Source organism: Brassica napus, chromosome C7 (assembly GCF_020379485.1).
Source record: "Brassica napus cultivar Da-Ae chromosome C7, Da-Ae, whole genome shotgun sequence".
NCBI lineage: Eukaryota > Viridiplantae > Streptophyta > Magnoliopsida > Brassicales > Brassicaceae > Brassica > Brassica napus.
Window position 1 is genome coordinate 14844886 of NC_063450.1, and position 19136 is coordinate 14864021.

Here is a 19136-nt window from a genome sequence, read left to right on the forward strand (position 1 = left end):
TGATCGGTATGGCTGGAGGAGTATCATATTTGCTAGATCTCTGGTTAAGAAATGACTAATTAAAAGGATGGAAATTCGTCTATTTCAGTGTGGAATGATCCCTGGATCCCAACCACTCGCCCGAGACCAGTAAACAAAAATCTTCATAACAATTATCTGGATATCACAGTGGATTCTTTCATTAATTCGGAATTCCGAACATGGAATTTGTAGGCAATTCGGACTTTGATTGATTTCCAGGATGTCAAAATTATTGAAAGTATTCCACTGAGTAGAAATCAGCTGGAAGATAGAGATGGATGACATTTCACTAACAATGAGAAATACACGGTAAAATCAGGGTACCAAGTTGAACGGGTCTACCCTGATAATGAAAAACCACCAGAATCTTATGGACCCACTGTGGATATAATGAAAGCATTTTGTTAGAAGGTGCGGTGACCCTCGAAGATAAAGCATTTCTTATGGCAAATTCTCTCAGGGTGTATAGTTAGGGTGTATAGTTGTACTGAAAAATCTAAAAGCAAGAAGAATGCAAGGGGATATATGTTGTGCAAAATGTGGAGCTCCAGAGGAATTAATAAATCATGTGTTCTTTGAATACCCTCCAGCACGTTAGGTGTGGACGCTTTCAAAGATACCATCGAATCCTCATATTTTCTCTCTCAGTTCTCTTTTCGCAAATATGGACCATCTTTTTTCGGAGAGTTACTCCAAAAATAGATGATCACCAATTTGCATGGATATTATGGTATATTTGGAAAGGTCCGAACAACAAAGTCTTTAGTAATTTGGATACTGACCCAAGAAATACGCTTAAATTAGCGGAACTCGAATCAACACTTTGGGCGGACACACATGTAATAAGTAGCCAGAGGGTTACTGTAACACCCGAATTTCTCGAAATAATATAAATGCGAAAAATAACATTATAATATATACTGAAATAATAATAAACTCTATATAATAATATCGGATTAAATACAATACCGTAAGGTCCAAACCGCAAATACCGGTAATAACATAAGTCCGAAATAAACGACAACATAAATCCGAAAGTCTGAAATAGGAAATAACGTAAACTATAAAAGTCCAAAGGCCTAAAGGCCTGATAACGATAAAAGCGGTAGAAGCCCAAAAGCCCAATAGCACCAGTCCGATAATCACTCATGCTCGTCGGTCTCACCTGAAAGGGGCAAGAGTGAGGGGTGAGCGACAGGGGAATCGCCCAATGAGGTATGGGATGTTACCCCAAAGTCCATGGACCCGGACATAACACTCCGAATAAATATAATTTAAGTCTAATACATGTCAAACATGGCACCTAAAGTACCCAAGCAACAAGCAATGATCCTAGCGAGACGCGCACTCGCCGCCCACTAACAGGCCAAAAACATAACACAGCTCGAGATAGTGCTCGGACACCGCCCGTAGACGATTTATCGACACACCCAGGCTACAGCTCAACCGGTCTACTAAAGTTGGCCGTAACCCCCATACAATCCGGCATTCAGAAGTCCGTCTCTGTACCCGGCAAAAAAAGTCTTAGCTAAGAATTTACATTAAGTGAAACAATCAATGTTGAATCCTCTAACACCCTGGTTCCGATTTAAGCAAAAAACCTAATAACTACAAGCAATGACAGACTCGATTTCAAGCAGACGGAACATATTAGAAATAAGTTATACTTATTCGAGGTCCTAAGTCGTGTACGAGAAGTTCGGGAATAGACCCTCACCTTAGCAATAGAGAAAAATGGTATCTATGAACTCCAGTTGCTTAAATAGACTCCAAATCTGAAATCAGGGCGAAATTCTGAGTCAGAACGGCTTTCGGACGGCTTAAAACGGGTTCAGTCAAGGTTTACAGAAAAGTCAACACGCTGGTCAAAGGTCAACCCGGTCAATTTTGACTCAAGCTGGTCAACCCTTGACCAGATTGGAATTGATTTAAACCAACCGATTTATCCTAACCGAAATCTAATTGATTTTAACCGGCGGTTTAACCTAACCAACCCTAAATCAATTTAAACCAGTCAAACCAACCGGTTGACCGAGTCACCGAGTTGACTCACCGGGTCGACTCGGCCGAGTTGGCAAGTCGCCGGCGAGTCACCGGCAATAGTCACCGGTGGCGACGGCGGAGGGTGGCGGCGGCTTACAGGTAAATCACCGGCGGCGGCAGCTTCTCGGCGGCGAACGAAAGGTGACCGGTCACGGCGGCTCCGGGAAACGATGTTCGGCGGCGGCGGCGAGTGGCCGGAATGCACGGCGGCTCCGGCGGACTGCGACGGCGCGTGCGTTTCACGCCCGCGCAGAGGCGAAACTTCGGGAGGCTCTAGCGGCTTCGCCTGGGCTCCGATTGCGGCGTGGTTGGTGTCTACGGCTTTGCCTCGATGAGAGGAACACGATGGTGGTCTTGCATGCACGAAATTCCCAACGGTTAGGAAGTTATGTTTGATTTACTAAAATGGCCAAAATAAAACTTAAGTGCATGCGTTTTCCGGTTACCTTGAGCTGCGGTTCACGGTGGGGACGAGGCTGGCACGGTACGTCAGTGAGGTAGCTCCGGCGAAGATCTCAGGCAGCTCAAATTCTGCAAAAATTCTCCATTCTCTTTATTCTCTCTCTACTCTTTCTTCTTCTTTTATTTTTTTTTATGTTTCTGACAAAACAAGGTGGGGATGATGGGTATTTATAGCAAAATACCTTGGGCCTCTAGAAATAACTTTGGGCCTCGTTGAATGTCAGATGGGCCTGGGTTTGGGTCATGACAACTCTCCTCCACTAATAAGGAATTCGACCCCGAATTCAAGTCACCAAACTCTCCAATGACACCCTAAAACAGCTCTGGATAATCAATCCTCATTTGGGGCTTGGACTCCCAGGTCTCCTCCTGAATCCGGTCTCTCTCCCAACGAACCTTGACCAACATGGTCATCATTCCCTTATCCACATTTACTTGGCGATCCAAAATCTGCACTGACTGGCACGGTGCACACAAATTCTTGCCAAGATCGATTGGCGGCTTTTGCAAGATCAACTCTGGCTCTCTAACGACCTTTCTCAAAACAGAGACATGAAAAACATCATGGAAACCTGCACACTCTCCTGATAAATCCAAGCGATACGCAACTGCTCCAATACGCTCTAAAATAGGATAAGGTCCCATATACCTCGGTTTAAGCTTCTTTAGCTTCCGAGTCTTAGATCCTCCCTGAAACGTTCTCATTTTCACGTATACCAGGTCGCCAATCTCAAACTCCAAATCCTTACGGTGCTTATCTGCATAACTCTTCTGACGGTCATGGGCTTCCTTAAGCCGAACCTTGAGCATCTCAACCTGCTCTACCGTCTCTTGAACCATGGCTGGTTCTATCTCACGTCGCTCCCCCACTTCTGTCCAACAAAGTGGTGTGCGACAAGGCCTACCATAAAGAGCTTCATATGGTGCCATCTTAATGCTCGAGTGATAACTATTATTGTAGGCAAACTCCGCTAGGGGTAGGTACTTTGCCCAACTCCCTTCCCAATCCAAAACACAAGCTCTAAGCATATCCTCCAAAGTCTGAATCGTCCTCTCTGACTGACCGTCTGTCTGCGGGTGATAAGCCGTACTCATATGGACTTTCGTCCCAAGTGCCTTTTGAAAGGCTCTCCAAAACGCAGATGTGAACTTTGTATCTCGGTCCGATACAATGCTCACATGAACCCCATGCAATCTCACAATCTCACTAATATAAGTCTGCGCCAACTGATCAGCTCTGTCTGATGTCTTGATTGCTAAGAAATGAGCTGACTTGGTGAGTCTATCCACGGTCACCCATATGGAATTCTTTCCTCCTGTGGTGGTCGGTAATCCCGACAAAAAATTCATAGTCACCATGTCCCATTTACACTCTGGCAATGGTAGATTTTGCAATAACCCGCTAGGCACTTGATGCTCTGCCTTAACCTTCTGACATGTCTGGCACTGCAACACAAAAGTAGCAACATCTTTCTTCATACCAGGCCAATGATAATAGCGCTTCAGATCTCTGTACATCTTGGTATTTCCTGGATGAATAGAAAAACTCGAGTGGTGTGCTTGCCGTAAGATCTCCTTTCTTAACAACTCATCATTGGGCACACAAATCCGGTTTCGGTACATGAACATCCCGCTCGAAGTTGTGTGATATCCAATACTCTCGATCTCAATCTGCTTACGCAAAGCTTCATCAGCATCCTGAGCCTTACGCACTTTCCATAACAAATCTGCTTGCTCCACAGCCTCGAGGCCAACTGCCTCACCTTCCACGGTAGTGGCACACAATCTGAGACTAGCAAGTGCCCCAGTAAACTCTTGAACCTCCTTGGTTCCTGAAACATCGCTCATGCGCCTGCTCAAGGCATTTGCTACCTGATTAGCTTTTCCCGGATGATAAGCAATATCCAAGTTGTAGTCTGCTAACAACTCAACCCACCTACGCTGCCTCAAATTCAAATCCGCCTGAGTGAAGATATATTTCAAACTCTTATGGTCCGTGAAGATCTTCACCTTCTCCCCATATAAATATGATCTCCAGATCTTCAACGTAAAAACAACCGATGCTAACTCCAAGTCATGTGTAGGATAATTAGCCTCGTGAGGTCTCCATTGGCGTGATGCATACGCAATGACTTGGCCTTCCTGCATCAGTACACATCCTAAACCAGTGCCTGACGCATCAGTACACATCCTAAACCAGTGCCTGACGCATCAGTGTAAACCTCATATGGTATCCCTGGCCTCGAGAGTACCAAAACTGGCGCATGGGTCAGTTGTCGCTTCAACTCAGTGAAACTCATCGAACATTCATCTGTCCAATCAAACTTGGCGTCTTTTCCTGTTAGCCGTGTCATTGGCTTTGCAATGCTAGCAAAACTTTTGACATACTTTCTGTAGTATCCTGCCAAACCGAGAAAACCACGGATCTCCGTCGCACTCTTAGATGTCGGCCACTCTGAAATAGCAATAATATTTTCTTGATCTACAACAACTCCTGCTTCTGAAACCACATGACCCAGAAATCCAATCTTCCTCTGCCAAAAACTGCACTTACTCAACTTAGCAAACAACTGATGCTCTTTCAGCTTTCCCAACACAATCCGTAGGTGCTCGGCATGCTCTTCTTTACTCCGAAAATAAACCAAGATATCATCAATGAAAACGATCACACACTTATCCAAGTGCTCACGGAATACATCATTCATAAGCTTCATGAACGCGGCTGGTGCGTTCGTCAACCCAAACGGCATTACCACAAACTCATAATGTCCTTAGTGGGTTCGGAATGCTGTCTTCGGCACATCCTTATCAGCTATGGAAATCTGGTGATATCATGAAGCCAAGTCAATCTTAGAGAACCATGAAGCTCCCTGCAACTGGTCCAACAGCTCGTCGATACGCGGGAGAGGGTACTTATTCTTGATGGTCACTTTGTTCAAACCCTTGTAGTCGATACAAAGCCTGAAACTCCCATCCTTCTTCTTCACAAACAATACCGGTGCTCCCCATGGTGAAGTACTCGGCCTGATAAAACCCTTATCCAATAACTCCTCCAACTGCTTCTTCAACTCCCCCATCTCAGCTGGTGCGAGGCGGTATGAAGCTCGTGAAACCGGTGTTGCTCCTGGTTCCACCTCGATCGTAAGAACATCAGCTCTAGCTGGTGGTGGCCCTTTTAAAGCCTCAAAAACATCTTCGTACTCTGCAACCACTGGGATGTCATGCAGCTCACGCTGGCCGTCATCCTTAACCATCGAAATGGTTGCCAAAAATCCTTCTGCTCATCTCTCCAACAACTCCTCTGCATGCAACATGGAGACAATGGAAATTCCCTGGTGCGTCTGAATCCCCTGGAATATGATCTTCCCTTCTGCTCTAGGGATATGAACTCTCGCTCTTGGGCAATCCAATACTACTCGATGTCGTGACAACCAATCCATCCCGAGAATAACGTCGTAGTAATTCAGCTCCATCTCCGTCAAATCTCCGAGTAAATCAGTCCCTCCAAGCAAAACTGGTTCGCCGTGATGAACGTCGACGGCTCCCAATCTCTCTGTGCCGGCTGTCTGAATCTGCTTGACCTTCGGTTCGAAGGCACCCCGAAAGGACCAAGACTGGACTAAACGCGGACTCACAAAACTATGAGAAGCTCCCGTGTCGAATAAGGTATGAGCTGACTCACCTCCAACCGAAACCGATCCTACACAAAATTTTGCTAACTACACATGACAACCACGAACCAAAATATTCAAACACAAACAAGTATTGAAAAGTCTCATACCTGCCATCGGCTCAGCTCCCTGAGGATCTCCAACCGCAAACACACGTGGAGCGATGGCTAGACGCTTCGGTGGTGGTGGAAGTGCCGCATTGCCCCTCCTCGGACAATCTCTAACGATGTGACCTGGCTGACCACAACCAAAGCAAACCTGCGCCACTGTTGGTGCTGCTGGTGCTGCAATCTGTCTGACTGGTGGCGTATCCAATGGCTTAACCCAACAATACTTTGCAGTGTGTCCCATCTTACTGCAAGTAAGACACCTCATACACTGTCCACTGTGACTGCGATGGCAAAGAGGACATCTCGGTAATCCCGACTGGTCCCCTGCTCTCCTCTGGGACTCTGGAGCTTTTCCAGACTTAACATGAACTGCTTTAGCAAGTTTCTTCTCCTCTGCCAAACCTGCCTCCTGCTCGGCAGCTTTCTCTACCAAATCTCCAATCTGTGGTAAGTGACTACACGACACCAGTTGCGAATCTCCACTCGCATCCCACTCAAAAACTTCCTGATCAAGTCTTCCTCTGAAATGCCCACTCCAGCAAATCTGCGTAGTTGGTTGAACACAACCTCATACTCTCTGATAGAAATCTCTCCCTGGCTTACATGCTCGAACTCGCATTTCTTCCTATCCATAGCTTCCTTTGGAAAGTATTTCCTATCAAACTCTCGAATGAAGTCAGCGAAGGTGAGCCTCTCTGGCCCAAAATGACTCAATCGTATTCCCTCCCACCATATAAGAGCATCCCCACGAAGGTACTGCATAGTCAGTCTAAGGGACAACTCTGGTGGACTCTCAATAATCTCCAGCTTCCGCTGCAAAGCTAACTTCCAATCATGTGCAGCTACAGCATCCACTTTCCCACTAAAATGCTCCATATCCTTGTTCCTCATCTGACACGTCAGTCTGTAGATACTCTCGTCATAAACCGGGTAAACATGAGGTCGCGGTGGTGGTGGCGGTAGATCCTGAACACCATGAGCAAACTGCTGAGCTGGTCCCTGCCGCAGTGGAACCTGAGGAAGGGGAACCTGCTGAACGGGATCCTGATGATCATGCTGAGCGGGAATCTGCTGATCCTGCTGAACCTGAACCGGTGGAACTTGCTGAACCCGAAGCTGTGGACCCTGCTGCACCTGAACCTGAGGACCCTGCTGAACGGCAGCCATCTGACGAGCAACCTCCTGAGCAGCTACTCGGGCAGCCACCTGAGCGGCCTGCCTGGCTGCCTCCTGGGCAATCTGCTGAACTGCCTCTTGAGCGGCCTGTCTAGCGGCATCCTGAACCATCTGTCTCATGGCCTCCTGATCAATCGGTGGAGCAGCGGGCTGCGGAACCGTGGGCTAATCACGCTCATCTACATCGTCTCTAACAGCTCTGGCGGTCTGGGCACGGGTAGCTCTTCTCTTTGGCGGCATCTGAAAGGAAAGCGAAAAGTTAACTTACGCTGAACTTTTGATACCAGCATTTAAGGAGAAGTGATATCAAACAGAAATGTGCTATTTATTTTCATTTTCAAAGTTCCAAATCCCCGAAAATATTTTGAAATTGTCTAAAAATGTTTAAACCGAATAAAATCGAGTCTCCAAAAATCGCCATCCCGGGTCAGAGCCGGGACAGAACTCCGCTCTGATACCAAAAATGTAACACCCGAATTTCTCGAAATAATATAAATGCAAAAAATAACATTATAATAAATAATGAAATAATAATAAACTCTATATAATAATATCGGATTAAATTCAATACCGTAAGGTCCAAACCGCAAATACTGGTAATAACATAAGTCCGAAATAAACGACAACATAAATTCGAAAGTCTGAAATAGGAAATAACATAAACGATAAAAGTCCAAAGGCCTAAAGGCCCGATAACGATAAAAGCGATAAAAGCGATAGAAGCCCAAAAGCCCAATATCACCAGTCCGATAATCACTACTGCTCGTTGGTCACACCTGAAAGGGGGAAGAGTGATGGGTGAGCGACAGGGGAATCGCCCAATGAGGTATGGGATGCTACCCCGAAGTCCATGGACCCGGACATAACACTCCGAATAAATATAATTTAATTCTAATACATGTCAAACATGGCACCTAAAATACCCAAGCAACAAGCAATGATCCTAGCGAGGTGCGCACTCGCCGCCCACTAACAGGCCAAAAACATAACACAGCTCGAGATAGTGCTCGGACACCGCCCGTAGACGATTTATCGACACACCCAGTCTACAGCTCAACCGGTCGACTAAAGTTGGCCGTAACCCCCATACAATCCGGCATACATAAGTCCGTCTCTGTACCCAGCAAAAAAAGTCTTAGCTAAGAATTTACATTAAGTGAAACAATCAATGTTGAATCCTCTAACACCCAAGTTTCGGTTTAAGCAAAGAACCTAATAACTATACAAGCAATGACAGACTCGATTTCAAGCAGACAGAACATATTAGAAATAAGTTATACTTATTCGAGGTCCTAAGCCGTGTACGAGAAGTTTGGGAATAGACCCTCACCTTAGCAATAGAGAAAAGTGGTATCTATGAACTCCAGCTGCTCAAATAGACTCCAAATCTGAAATCAAGGCAAAATTCTGAGTCAGAACGGTTTTCGGACGGTTTAAAACGGGTTTAGTCAAAGTTTACGAAAAAGTCAACACGCTGGTCAAATGTCAACCCGGTCAACTTTGACCCAAGCCGGTCAACCCTTGGGCAGATTGGAATTGATTTAAACCAACCGGTTTATCCTAACCGAAATCCAATTGAGTTTAACCGGCGGTTTAACCTAACCAGCCCTAAATCAATTTAAACCAGTCAAACCAACCGGTTGACCGAGTTGACTCACCCGGTCGACTCGGCCGAGTTAACGAGTCGCCGGCGAGTCACCGGCAATAGTCACCGGCGGCGACAGCGGAGGGTGGCGGCGGCTTACCGGTAAATCAACGGCGGCGGCGGCAGAAAGGCGGCGACGCGGCGGCAGCTTCTCGGCGGCGAACGGAAGGTGGCCGGTTACGGCGGCTCCGGCGAACGGTGGTCGGCGACGGCGGCGAGTGGCCGAAATGCGCGGCGGCTCCGGCAGACTGCGACGGTTCGGGAGGCTCTAGCGGTTTCGTCCGGGCTCCGATTGCGGCGTGGTTGGTGTCTACGGCTTCGTCTCAACGAGAGGAACACGATGGTGGTCTTGCATGCACGAAATTCCCAACGGTTAGGAAGTTATGATCGATTTACTAAAACGGCCGAAATAAAACTTAAGTGCATGCGTTTTCTGGTTACCTTGAGCTGCGGTTCACGGTGGGGACGAGGCTGGCACGGTCCGTCGGTGAGGTAGCTCCGGCGGCGATCTCGGGCAGCTCAAATTCTTCCAAAATTCTCCATTCCCTTAATTCTCTCTCTACTCTTTCTTCTTCTCTTTTTTTTTTTTGATGTTTCTGACAAAATAAGGTGGGGATGAAGGGTATTTAAAGCAAAATACCTTGGGCCTCTGGAAATGACTTTGGGCCTCGTTGAGTGTCAGATGGGCCTGGGTTTGGGTCATGAAAGTTACATATCAAGTGCATGACAAAATCATACTAACAATCCCATGAAAATGGTATTTCATAGATGACTCCTTGAAAGATAAGGAACAATTTTCAGGACGAGGCTAGTAAAGCACTTTAGCGGGTTTTGATGGATTGTTAAGGGCAAGGAATGTAAGGCCAAGTCTTTCACCTCTCTATTTGGAAGTGGAAGCGCTAATCTGGGCAATGGAATGCATGAGGAATTTAAGGCAATTTCAGGTTACATTTACGATGGATTGTTCTTAATTGCTAAAAATGGTTTCAGAACCAGAAGAATGACCAGTGTTTTACAGTTACCTGAAATACTTTAAGCTTTTGAAAAAAGCTTCCTAAACTCATAGATCGTTCATGTACCTTGGACGGAGAATCTAAAGGCGGACAACTTAGCACGCAGTGTTAGGAAACAACCGTCTTTCGTCGGTCATATGAATGCAGAGTTACCGGTCTGGTTTACAGAGTCAATATGAATCTGTAGATGTTTGATGTCAAAAAAAAAAAATTGTGGTCGGAATGTTTACAATGGCACCACTGCACCATAGTTAATGTCGTTTCCGCCTAATACAAATTACTTTTATTCATGAACAGTGTGCGGTTAAGGGTAAATAAACAATACGTAGTCTGAAGAGAGAATGAATGCGTGAAATCAATTTATTGAATAGGTGCATTTTTGTCATTTTGATCTTCTCTATCTCTCTCACAAGTCACACCCAAGATTGATCCTTGATTTTTTGGGATCTTAACAATTTAATAAAGATTTCAATAATTTAGGGTTCTAAATTTTTTTTTTACAAATTTGGGAGCTTATGTATATATAAATATTTTTTAAAATTTTGGGCGTTTTTCATTCGGGTTGGCCCATGACACCGTCGCACCCTACTTGATAATAACCTCGTAATTATGTTTATTGTTCGCAGGTCAATGAATCGATCCCGTCACCAAGAACTCAAATTGTCTTTCTCTCGACCCTCCTCTGACCCCGCCATCGTCGCGTAACTTCCCAAAAACCTCACCGGCGAGAAATTTTCGTAAGGGAAGAGTTTCCAGTTGACCTAACTCACCGTGGAATGGACTCGATTGTATGCACCGCACTGGAGGAAATCTGTTGTGAGGGAAACACAGGGATCCCTCTAGTTTCCCTCTGGTCACGGCTCTCTCCTCCTCCTCCTCTATCTCCTTCCGTCAAGTCACATGTCTGGAGAAACCTGCTATCAATCCCTCAGCTCCAGTTCAAGGCGAAGAACACTGTCTATGGATCATCAGATCCTTCGATTCAACTGCTGGAAGATGCTCATAGACTCGATTTGAGGATCATCGCGAATGAGAAGCTCCGAGGTAACTTCGTAGGCTTGTACGACGCTCAGTCCAATAACACGACTATCTCAGCCGTTCAACGACGCGTTCTCGAGCGGCTAGCTGTTGCTCGGTAAGCTTTCTCGGTTCTTCAAATTTAGTTTAGTTACTCTATTAAGAGTTGTGAATTGTAATGGCAGATCCAACGGTGTTGCACAAAATCTACTTGCTAAAGAGTTTAACATCCAAGGGAGGAACTTCTTTTATATCGTGAAGCAGCTCGAGTCTCGAGGTTTGATTGTTAGACAACCTGCGATTGTGAGAACAAAGGAAGTTGATGGTGAAGGAGATTCCAAAACCACCTCATGCGTTAGCACCAACATGATATACTTAAGTAGTTACTCCAAGCCTTTGGGTTCTCAGCAGAGGTTTGAAATCTGTAAAGAGGACCCAACTGCTCCCGGAGAAAAAAGTACTCAATCTGAGATTACAAAAGAGGATACGCTCATAAAAGATTTTCTACCAGCGATGCAGGCAATTTGTGATAAGCTTGAAGAAGCTAATGATAAGGTTAAGTGCAAATACTCCTTTTTTTTTTTTTTTTTTTTTTTTAAATCATGCTGGATCTTTCTACCTCCATATAAAAAAATATCTTGTTGTGCAGGTTCTAGTCGTCTCAGACGTTAAGCAAGACCTTGGTTATCTGGGTTCACATTCAAGGCATAGAGCTTGGAGAAGTGTAATATATAACTTTTTCTTCTTGTTTAATTGTATAGACATATCTTTAGAACTTAATTCAAGTTCAGTGATGATATCCTGAATGACACCAGGTTTGTCGCCGATTGTCGGAGTCTCATATAGTAGAGGAGTTTGATGCTGCGGTGAACAATAAGGTGAGCTATATTATCTGTATCTCATTCCGTCATTCTCTGTATATGCTGGCCATTTCCCTTTTATGAAGCATTTCTGTGTTTGAATTCAATACTGTTTTCCGTGTGGGTTGTCCTTTTGTAGGTGGAAAGATGCCTCCGTTTGCTAAAAAGTTTTTCAGAAAAAGATTTTACCTATTGTGGGAAAAAGCAATTCCTGAAATTTGGAAGGAGTACTCAAAAAACAGAACAAACTTTGGAACTTCCAATAGATAATCAAATTTATGATATGGTTGATGCTGAAGGATCTAAAGGCTTAGCTGTGATGGAGGTATTCATTTGATGTCTTACAGTCTTTTGGAGAAATTTGAATACTTGAAGAGTCTTAAATTGTTACTTTTACCAGGTATGCGAAAGACTTGGCATTGATAAGAAGAAGAGCTATTCTCGGCTTCATAGTATCTGTTCACGAGTCGGGATGCATCTACAGGCAGAAAGCCACAAAAAGACTACAGTGTACAGAGTTTGGACTTCTCGTAATGCTGGGACCGATTCTGCTGATTTGTTTCCAGATAGAGCTGAAACTATTAGCAGGGAAAGTAACGTACCGACTAATGATTCCAGCACACCTCATGTTACTGGTGGATTGGCTCAGCCTTTCATCGAACACAGTCTTGCAGTGGCTGATGCTGACTTTGCTACGCCTCCAAGGTTAACTGATTCTGAATGCAACTCAGGCCAAGTTGCTACACCTGGACGGTTTACTGATTCTGAAAGAAGTTCAGGAGTCCTCCATTGTTCCCCATCTAATGCCACAGGAAGAAATGTGCTTGCATGTCGTAACCTGCAAGAATCATTCCATGAGATCGGTGATAAGGTGGTTGACACTGCAATGGGATCCGCTGATTTGGCTTTATCAGAAATGAATCATCTCGTTCTACCGAAGCAGTCTAAACCAAAAGTGCATCAACAACTTCCTATCACTGTTGAAAACGCTCGAAGAGAGCGGAGGATACTTGAGCGCTTGAATGTACTCACTGTTCACTTTATTTTTTCTCCATAATTTTCTTCTGTTCCCTCCCAACTAACTGATTGTTTCTTCTTTCTTCGCTGGTCAAAGGAGGAGAAGTTTGTTTTGAGAGCAGAACTACACAAATGGCTTGTCAGTCTTGAGAAAGACAGGAGCACCAAGGTGGATCGAAAAACCATTGACAGACTTCTTAGAAGGCTTCAACAAGAAGGACTCTGTGAATGCATGGCCGTTAGTGTCCCAAATGTAACTAATTGTGGTCGTAACCGTAGCTCTGTGGTAGTTTTACATCCATCTGTTCAAAGATTGACTCCAGAAGAATTTGGTGTTATTCATGATAAGATTAGGTCTTTTGAACTGGGACTCCGTGGCCAGAGTTTGTCAAAGAGAAAAAACAACGAACCAATTCCGATATTGAATGACATTCAGAGAGGTCAAAGTAATGTGGATTTGGATGCACGAGCTAGCAAATCAGGAGCCATGCGAGCCAACGGGTTCGTGCTTGCAAAGATGGTTCGCGTGAAGCTCCTACATTGTTTCCTTTGGGACTATTTTAGCTCCTTACCTGGCTGGGACAATGCCTTTTCTTCTGCACATGATCATAAATTTGAGAATCTGTTTGCACTTGAAGATGCTTTTAGAGCCATGCCACTCGAACTGTTTTTACAAGTTGTTGGATCTACTCAGAAAGCTGATGATATGATGAAGAAATGCAAACAGGGTATGCGTCTTTCCGAGCTTCCTAGCGAAGAGTATAAGCTTCTAATGGATACTCTTGCGACTGGTAGATTATCAATGCTTATTGATATTTTACGCCGATTAAAGGTAATAATAACCGAATTGCATCTCAAGTACATATTTCATGAAAGTGTGCAGTTTAAAAACCAGGTAATTCTATTGCTTGTGCCTTTTTTGTTTTGTAGTTGATTCAGATGGTAAGTAATAGATTCAGACATGACGAGATTGAAGAGAAGTATGCCAATTTGACACATGCAATGGAGCTTATGCCTTATATAGAGGAACCTGTGTTTGTTGCTGCTACACCTAGTGTCATGTCTCTTGATCTTCGCCCTCGTATTCGGCATGACTTTATTCTATCAAATAGAGATGCTGTAGATGAATATTGGCTAACTTTAGAGTATTGCTATGCCGCTGCTGATCACAGAGCTGCTAAGCAAGCATTTCCGGGATCTGTTGTTCAAGAGGTATAAGCTTGATCTTCTATAGCATGGCTTATTATATAGATACAACAGCTGATTGTATATTTTTTTCATGGACAAAAAAAAAAACTATAACACTCATAATATATATGCATGTTATGCGTATATCTGTCTTCTATATTATCCTGTGATGTTAATTTTCAGCTGCCTGGTATTTAGATAACAGCTTCTAACTGTCAGTTCTTCTAGGTTTTCCGTTTTCGTTCTTGGGCCTCAGATTGCGTCATGACAGCAGAACAGCGTGCTATGCTCTTAAAGCGTATTGCAACTGATGAGAAGGAAAAACTCTCATTCAAAGAGTGTGAGAAGATCGCTAAGGATCTGAACCTGAGTTTAGAGCAGGTAAATATATGTTTGTGCGGTGCTGTATAAATTGTTAAAAATGTCATGGTCACTTAGTTATGTGAGACCAGGTGGTAATTTCGCCACTAGTTTTCTTATGGTCTTTTTAATCTTAGAAATCATGCCGACTGGGAACCTTCATTCTGTAGTTTTTCAGTTTGAATCTAATTAAAGTTCGATTTAAAGCTTTCTCATCTCTGGTTCTGGAATAAAACTGACCTGGATGTTCTCTATTTTTTTTCTTCTTGATTTTTGGGTGAGATATCTTATATTTTTGGTTGCATACTTCAGGTTATGCATGTCTACCATGCGAAGCGTGGAAGACGCCTGAAATCAAAAGATAAAAATCACGCTGTAGAAAATAGCCCTTCTCCATCTTCTGGGAAAAGAAAAAGAGAAACTCCCGTAAAGACTACTGGAAAAGGTGTCAGATCCAAAATAATAGATGAACAGAATGTTCTAAATTCAGATGCTATTGATGCCTCAAATAGTGAGGATATTCGAAATACGATACAAGAAGACCAAACCCACATTCGGATGAATCAACAAGAAAATGAAGAGATAAGGGATCTTACTGAAAATGAGGGGCAGTGTTCTTCTCTAATCAACCAGTATGCAAGTTCAAAGACCGCATCAACTCCTGCACAAAGATTTTCATGGACAGATGCGGCGGACAGGTAAGCTTGACACACCAATGAAACTTCAGTAGTATAGATAGCTATGTGTTTATATGAGTTGTGATAGAAAAAAAAAACGTGTTCTTATTGCAAATGTCCAATGTAATGTTGGTTTTAGGAGTCTCTCTTCAGAGACTTTATGTTTTGGTGCGCTCAATACCTTAAGAGTTCCATATGATTGAGTGTTCATTAATTCATGCTTTAGGCATTTTCCTATCTGAGATAGGGTATTATAGCTGATTGGGTTACACCACTGACAAATATTCCCTTGTCAGGAAATTGTTGAGTCAATATGTTAGACACCGCGCAGCTCTGGGGGCAAAATTTCATGGAGTAAACTGGGCTCAAGTTCGTGAACTGCCCGCACCTCCTTTAGCTTGCAAGCGACGGACTCAAACATTGATGAAGAATGATAAATTTCGGAAGGCGGTCTTGAGGCTTTGCAATATACTCAGTGAGCGCTATGCAAAACATCTAGAGACGAAACAGAAGTGTTTGCCTGAGAGCAGTAGTTCACATGTTCTTGTCAGAACGGATTCTGGTTTTGTTGAGCATGGTAAAGATATTTTTTCTGATGATGAAAAATGGGACGACTTCAGTGAAAATAGTATATGTCAAGCCTTTGATGATATTCTTGAGCTCAAGAAGATGGCTAAACTGGTGGCCCCTAAACGGGCGAAGCCCAGCTCTCGGGAATGGTCAAACAGAGATATAGTTGATGAGGTGCATACTTTTACTTCCTTTTCTTTTCTTTTTCACCATCCTTACAATTGCTTCGCCTCACTTTGATATTTCATGTTACTGCTACATTTACTGGAACATTTTGCCATCTCATTCGTCCTCACCTGGAAGGTCTTAATTTCAATGGTTCGTTCTTTTTTGGCAATTTATGATAAACTATAATTATGAACTTGCAGGGGAGTGAAACTGTTCCACCTGCAATTCGCTCAGACGACATTGAAAATCCTTCTGTGGATCAAGTTAAAGATACATCTCGACGATCTGGACACTATCGTTTTCATCAAACCATTAACCCTTTAGATGGAAACGACAATGGTAATATACAAGTAAGGAAGTCTCTGGCAGTTTCTACTGCTGTAGAGCTGTTAAAGCTTGTCTTTCTGAGCATGCCCACTGCACCTGGTATGCCAAATCTGCTGGAAGATACCTTAAGACGATATTCAGAGAGAGACCTGTTTACAGCCTATAGCTACCTTCGAGACAAGAAGTTCCTGGTAAACTACTTATCAATTTCCTGTTGCAGAACTAAAATTGATGGCTACTTCTAGATTTTATGAAGAGGCATATGAGTGTCCGGGTGAAGCCCCATGTTTGACTTTGATGTATTATCTTTTCTTCCTTTTGTTGGTTCGATTTTGCTGTCAAAACCACATTGCGTGCATACTTGATGTTTAGATGAAATGGTGGATGAGAAACACCTTCCTTAACCTCACTTTGTTGTTTTCATCTTAATATTCTATATCAAAGCAAACTGAAGGTCATTACTTTTATTAATACGTTCCAGGTTGGTGGAAGTGGTGGACAGCCATTTGTGCTTTCGCAGAACTTCTTGCATAGTATTTCAAAGTCTCCATTCCCGGTTAATACTGGGACAAGAGCAGCCAAGTTCTCCCGTTGGCTTCTCGAAAATGAAAGAGACCTGATGGCTGGGGGAGTCGCTCTTACTTCGGATTTGCAATGTGGCGATATTTTAAATTTCTTTTCACTGGTTTCTTCCGGTGAACTCTCTATATCTGTATCCTTGCCCGAAGAAGGTGTTGGAGAGCCCGGAGATCGAAGAGGTTTAAAACGAAGATCTGATGAGATAGAGGAATCTGAAGCGGATAGTGCTAAGAAGCAAAAGCTACTCGGCGAAGGTGAAATCAACTTCCGAAAGGAAAAGGGTTTCCCTGGTATAGCAGTATCTGTTCGCTGTGTAACTCTACCAACAGCTAACGCAATAGAGTTGTTTAAAGACGATGACTCTCGCACTGGTGAACTTCTCTTCAACCGGGTAGTAGCAAATAGTGGCTGTGAATCTGATGATTTGAAGGAACTTTTCGACTCTACAGATGCTACAGTCGTACCAGGCAGTCTAGATGATTCTCCCTGGCAAGCGATGGCCAGTTATGCTAGTGTTGTTATGGCCAAATCTGCAGGCGAGCAAGTGGGTGTATTCACTCCTGGTGTTTTTGAAACCGTTTCCGATGCCCTTCAGAAAGCTGGTGACCATGGTCTGAGCATTGAAGAAGTCCAACGTCTTATTGATATTCCAGGTAAAAGCATCAGGAAAATTGGAGTGTACGCATGTGTTAACTAGTTTCTTCAGTGTTATTTCTAATCTCTGCCGCTTGTTCATCTGCAGGCGAGGAAACTTTTGATTGTGTTGTAAATGTTCTTCAAACATTTCGGATAGCTTTGAAGGTTTCTTCTTTACATCTCTTATTTGTCAATCACTTCCATATGCTGCGGAATATTTTCCTTTTTTAACAAGGAACTTTCTAAACAAGACTCTATTATGTTAACATCCAGGTAAATGGGTATGATAATTCCCGTGTTGTCCATTCCTTCTACCGATCAAAGTACTTCTTGACAATGGAGGAAGGGAAAACCTCAGACAATAATCTTCAACGGCCTTTACCAGTGAATTACCTAGAGAAAGCTGTTGGGGAACATAGGTCAAACGATGTCTCTAGGATCGGCATTGCTTCACAGGACGAGCGTGAGCACGTTGCTGGTTACAGCGTTCACAAGGTTACAATTCTTAACCTTCCTGAAACGGCTCAAACAAGCGGTTTGCACGAAGCATCTATGAAAAGTCCATCTGTTACATTTGGAATGAGTTTCGGAGGTGAAACAAAGGAATCTACTTGTGAGAAATCACCAGTGCCTATATATCCATGGGTAAACGCAGATGGGTCCATAAATAAAGTCGTTTTTGATGGACTTGTTCGCCGTGTTCTAGGTACCGTGATGCAAAATCCCGGTATACCTGAGGTAAAAAAATGCTTCTCCCTTTTCCTCACAACTATATAATCTTTATTAATTATTTATCAAAATCATTCCATTTGTGGCAGGACGAGATCATAAACCTAATGGATGTACTAAATCCTCAGGTAATTTACAACCCATCTATATCCTAAACCTCTTCTCCAACGGTTTCATATGCAGAAACTTATTAATGCTCGTCTTGTGTCTCTCTATATATGATCTGTGGTTGGTCTCTGATAACATTATATATGTATCTCTTTTTGCAATTCTCAGAGCTGTAGGAAGCTTCTGGAGTTGATGAGACTCGATGGGTATGTGAAAGTGAGGGAAATGATGCAAACCAAGTTCACCGGTCCTCCGTCTCTGCTAAACAGTCTCCTCATAACCGGCCCCAAAAAACAGGAGCTTATCAGCCGCAAACACTTGTTTGCCAACTCCAAGGGACTCTTTACCTTATGAATGTAGTAGATATGCAATGATTCACTTTTGTTTTGAAGTATCTTTCAAAACAAAGTTAAATGTAATCTTTCTTGGTCGAACAGCTTCCTTTAACCAAGTGTAATATTAATCATTAACCATAGTGTCTGATACAAATAACTTCAAATAAAAAATAGGTTTGATTTATTTATTTACTGATTTAGTGTTTGTTTTTGGGATTTAGTGTTAAGTATGAATAAAACAATACTGTTTCTCATGAGAAGTGTCACCTTTCCTGCAGATGAAATTATCAAAATCCCTAATCGTTTTGTTATCTTCCGGAGCGGTCTGCGGGGGCCTGAAAATGCAATGGATTTCGTTTCGACGATATTCCGAGGTGTGGATTGGCTATCAACGTCACAATTTAATGTGACTATGTTTCAACTT

At 43.4% G+C, this 19136-nt stretch overlaps 1 protein-coding gene across 1 annotated transcript; it reads left to right on the forward strand.

Moving 5' to 3' along the window:
- Positions 1 to 10697: 10697 nt before the first annotated feature.
- On the forward strand, positions 10698 to 18900 carry LOC106373017. The gene is made up of 17 exons (XM_022705767.2): positions 10698 to 11276; positions 11344 to 11713; positions 11808 to 11882; positions 11974 to 12036; positions 12158 to 12343; positions 12419 to 13042; positions 13133 to 13867; positions 13966 to 14247; positions 14452 to 14604; positions 14896 to 15281; positions 15557 to 16004; positions 16199 to 16516; positions 16807 to 17557; positions 17647 to 17705; positions 17814 to 18278; positions 18359 to 18397; positions 18546 to 18900. Exons 1-17 carry the CDS (start codon positions 10918 to 10920, stop codon positions 18729 to 18731), a joined length of 5499 nt encoding a protein of 1832 aa, XP_022561488.1. The 5' UTR covers positions 10698 to 10917; the 3' UTR covers positions 18732 to 18900.
- The last annotated feature ends 236 nt before the right edge of the window (positions 18901 to 19136 follow it).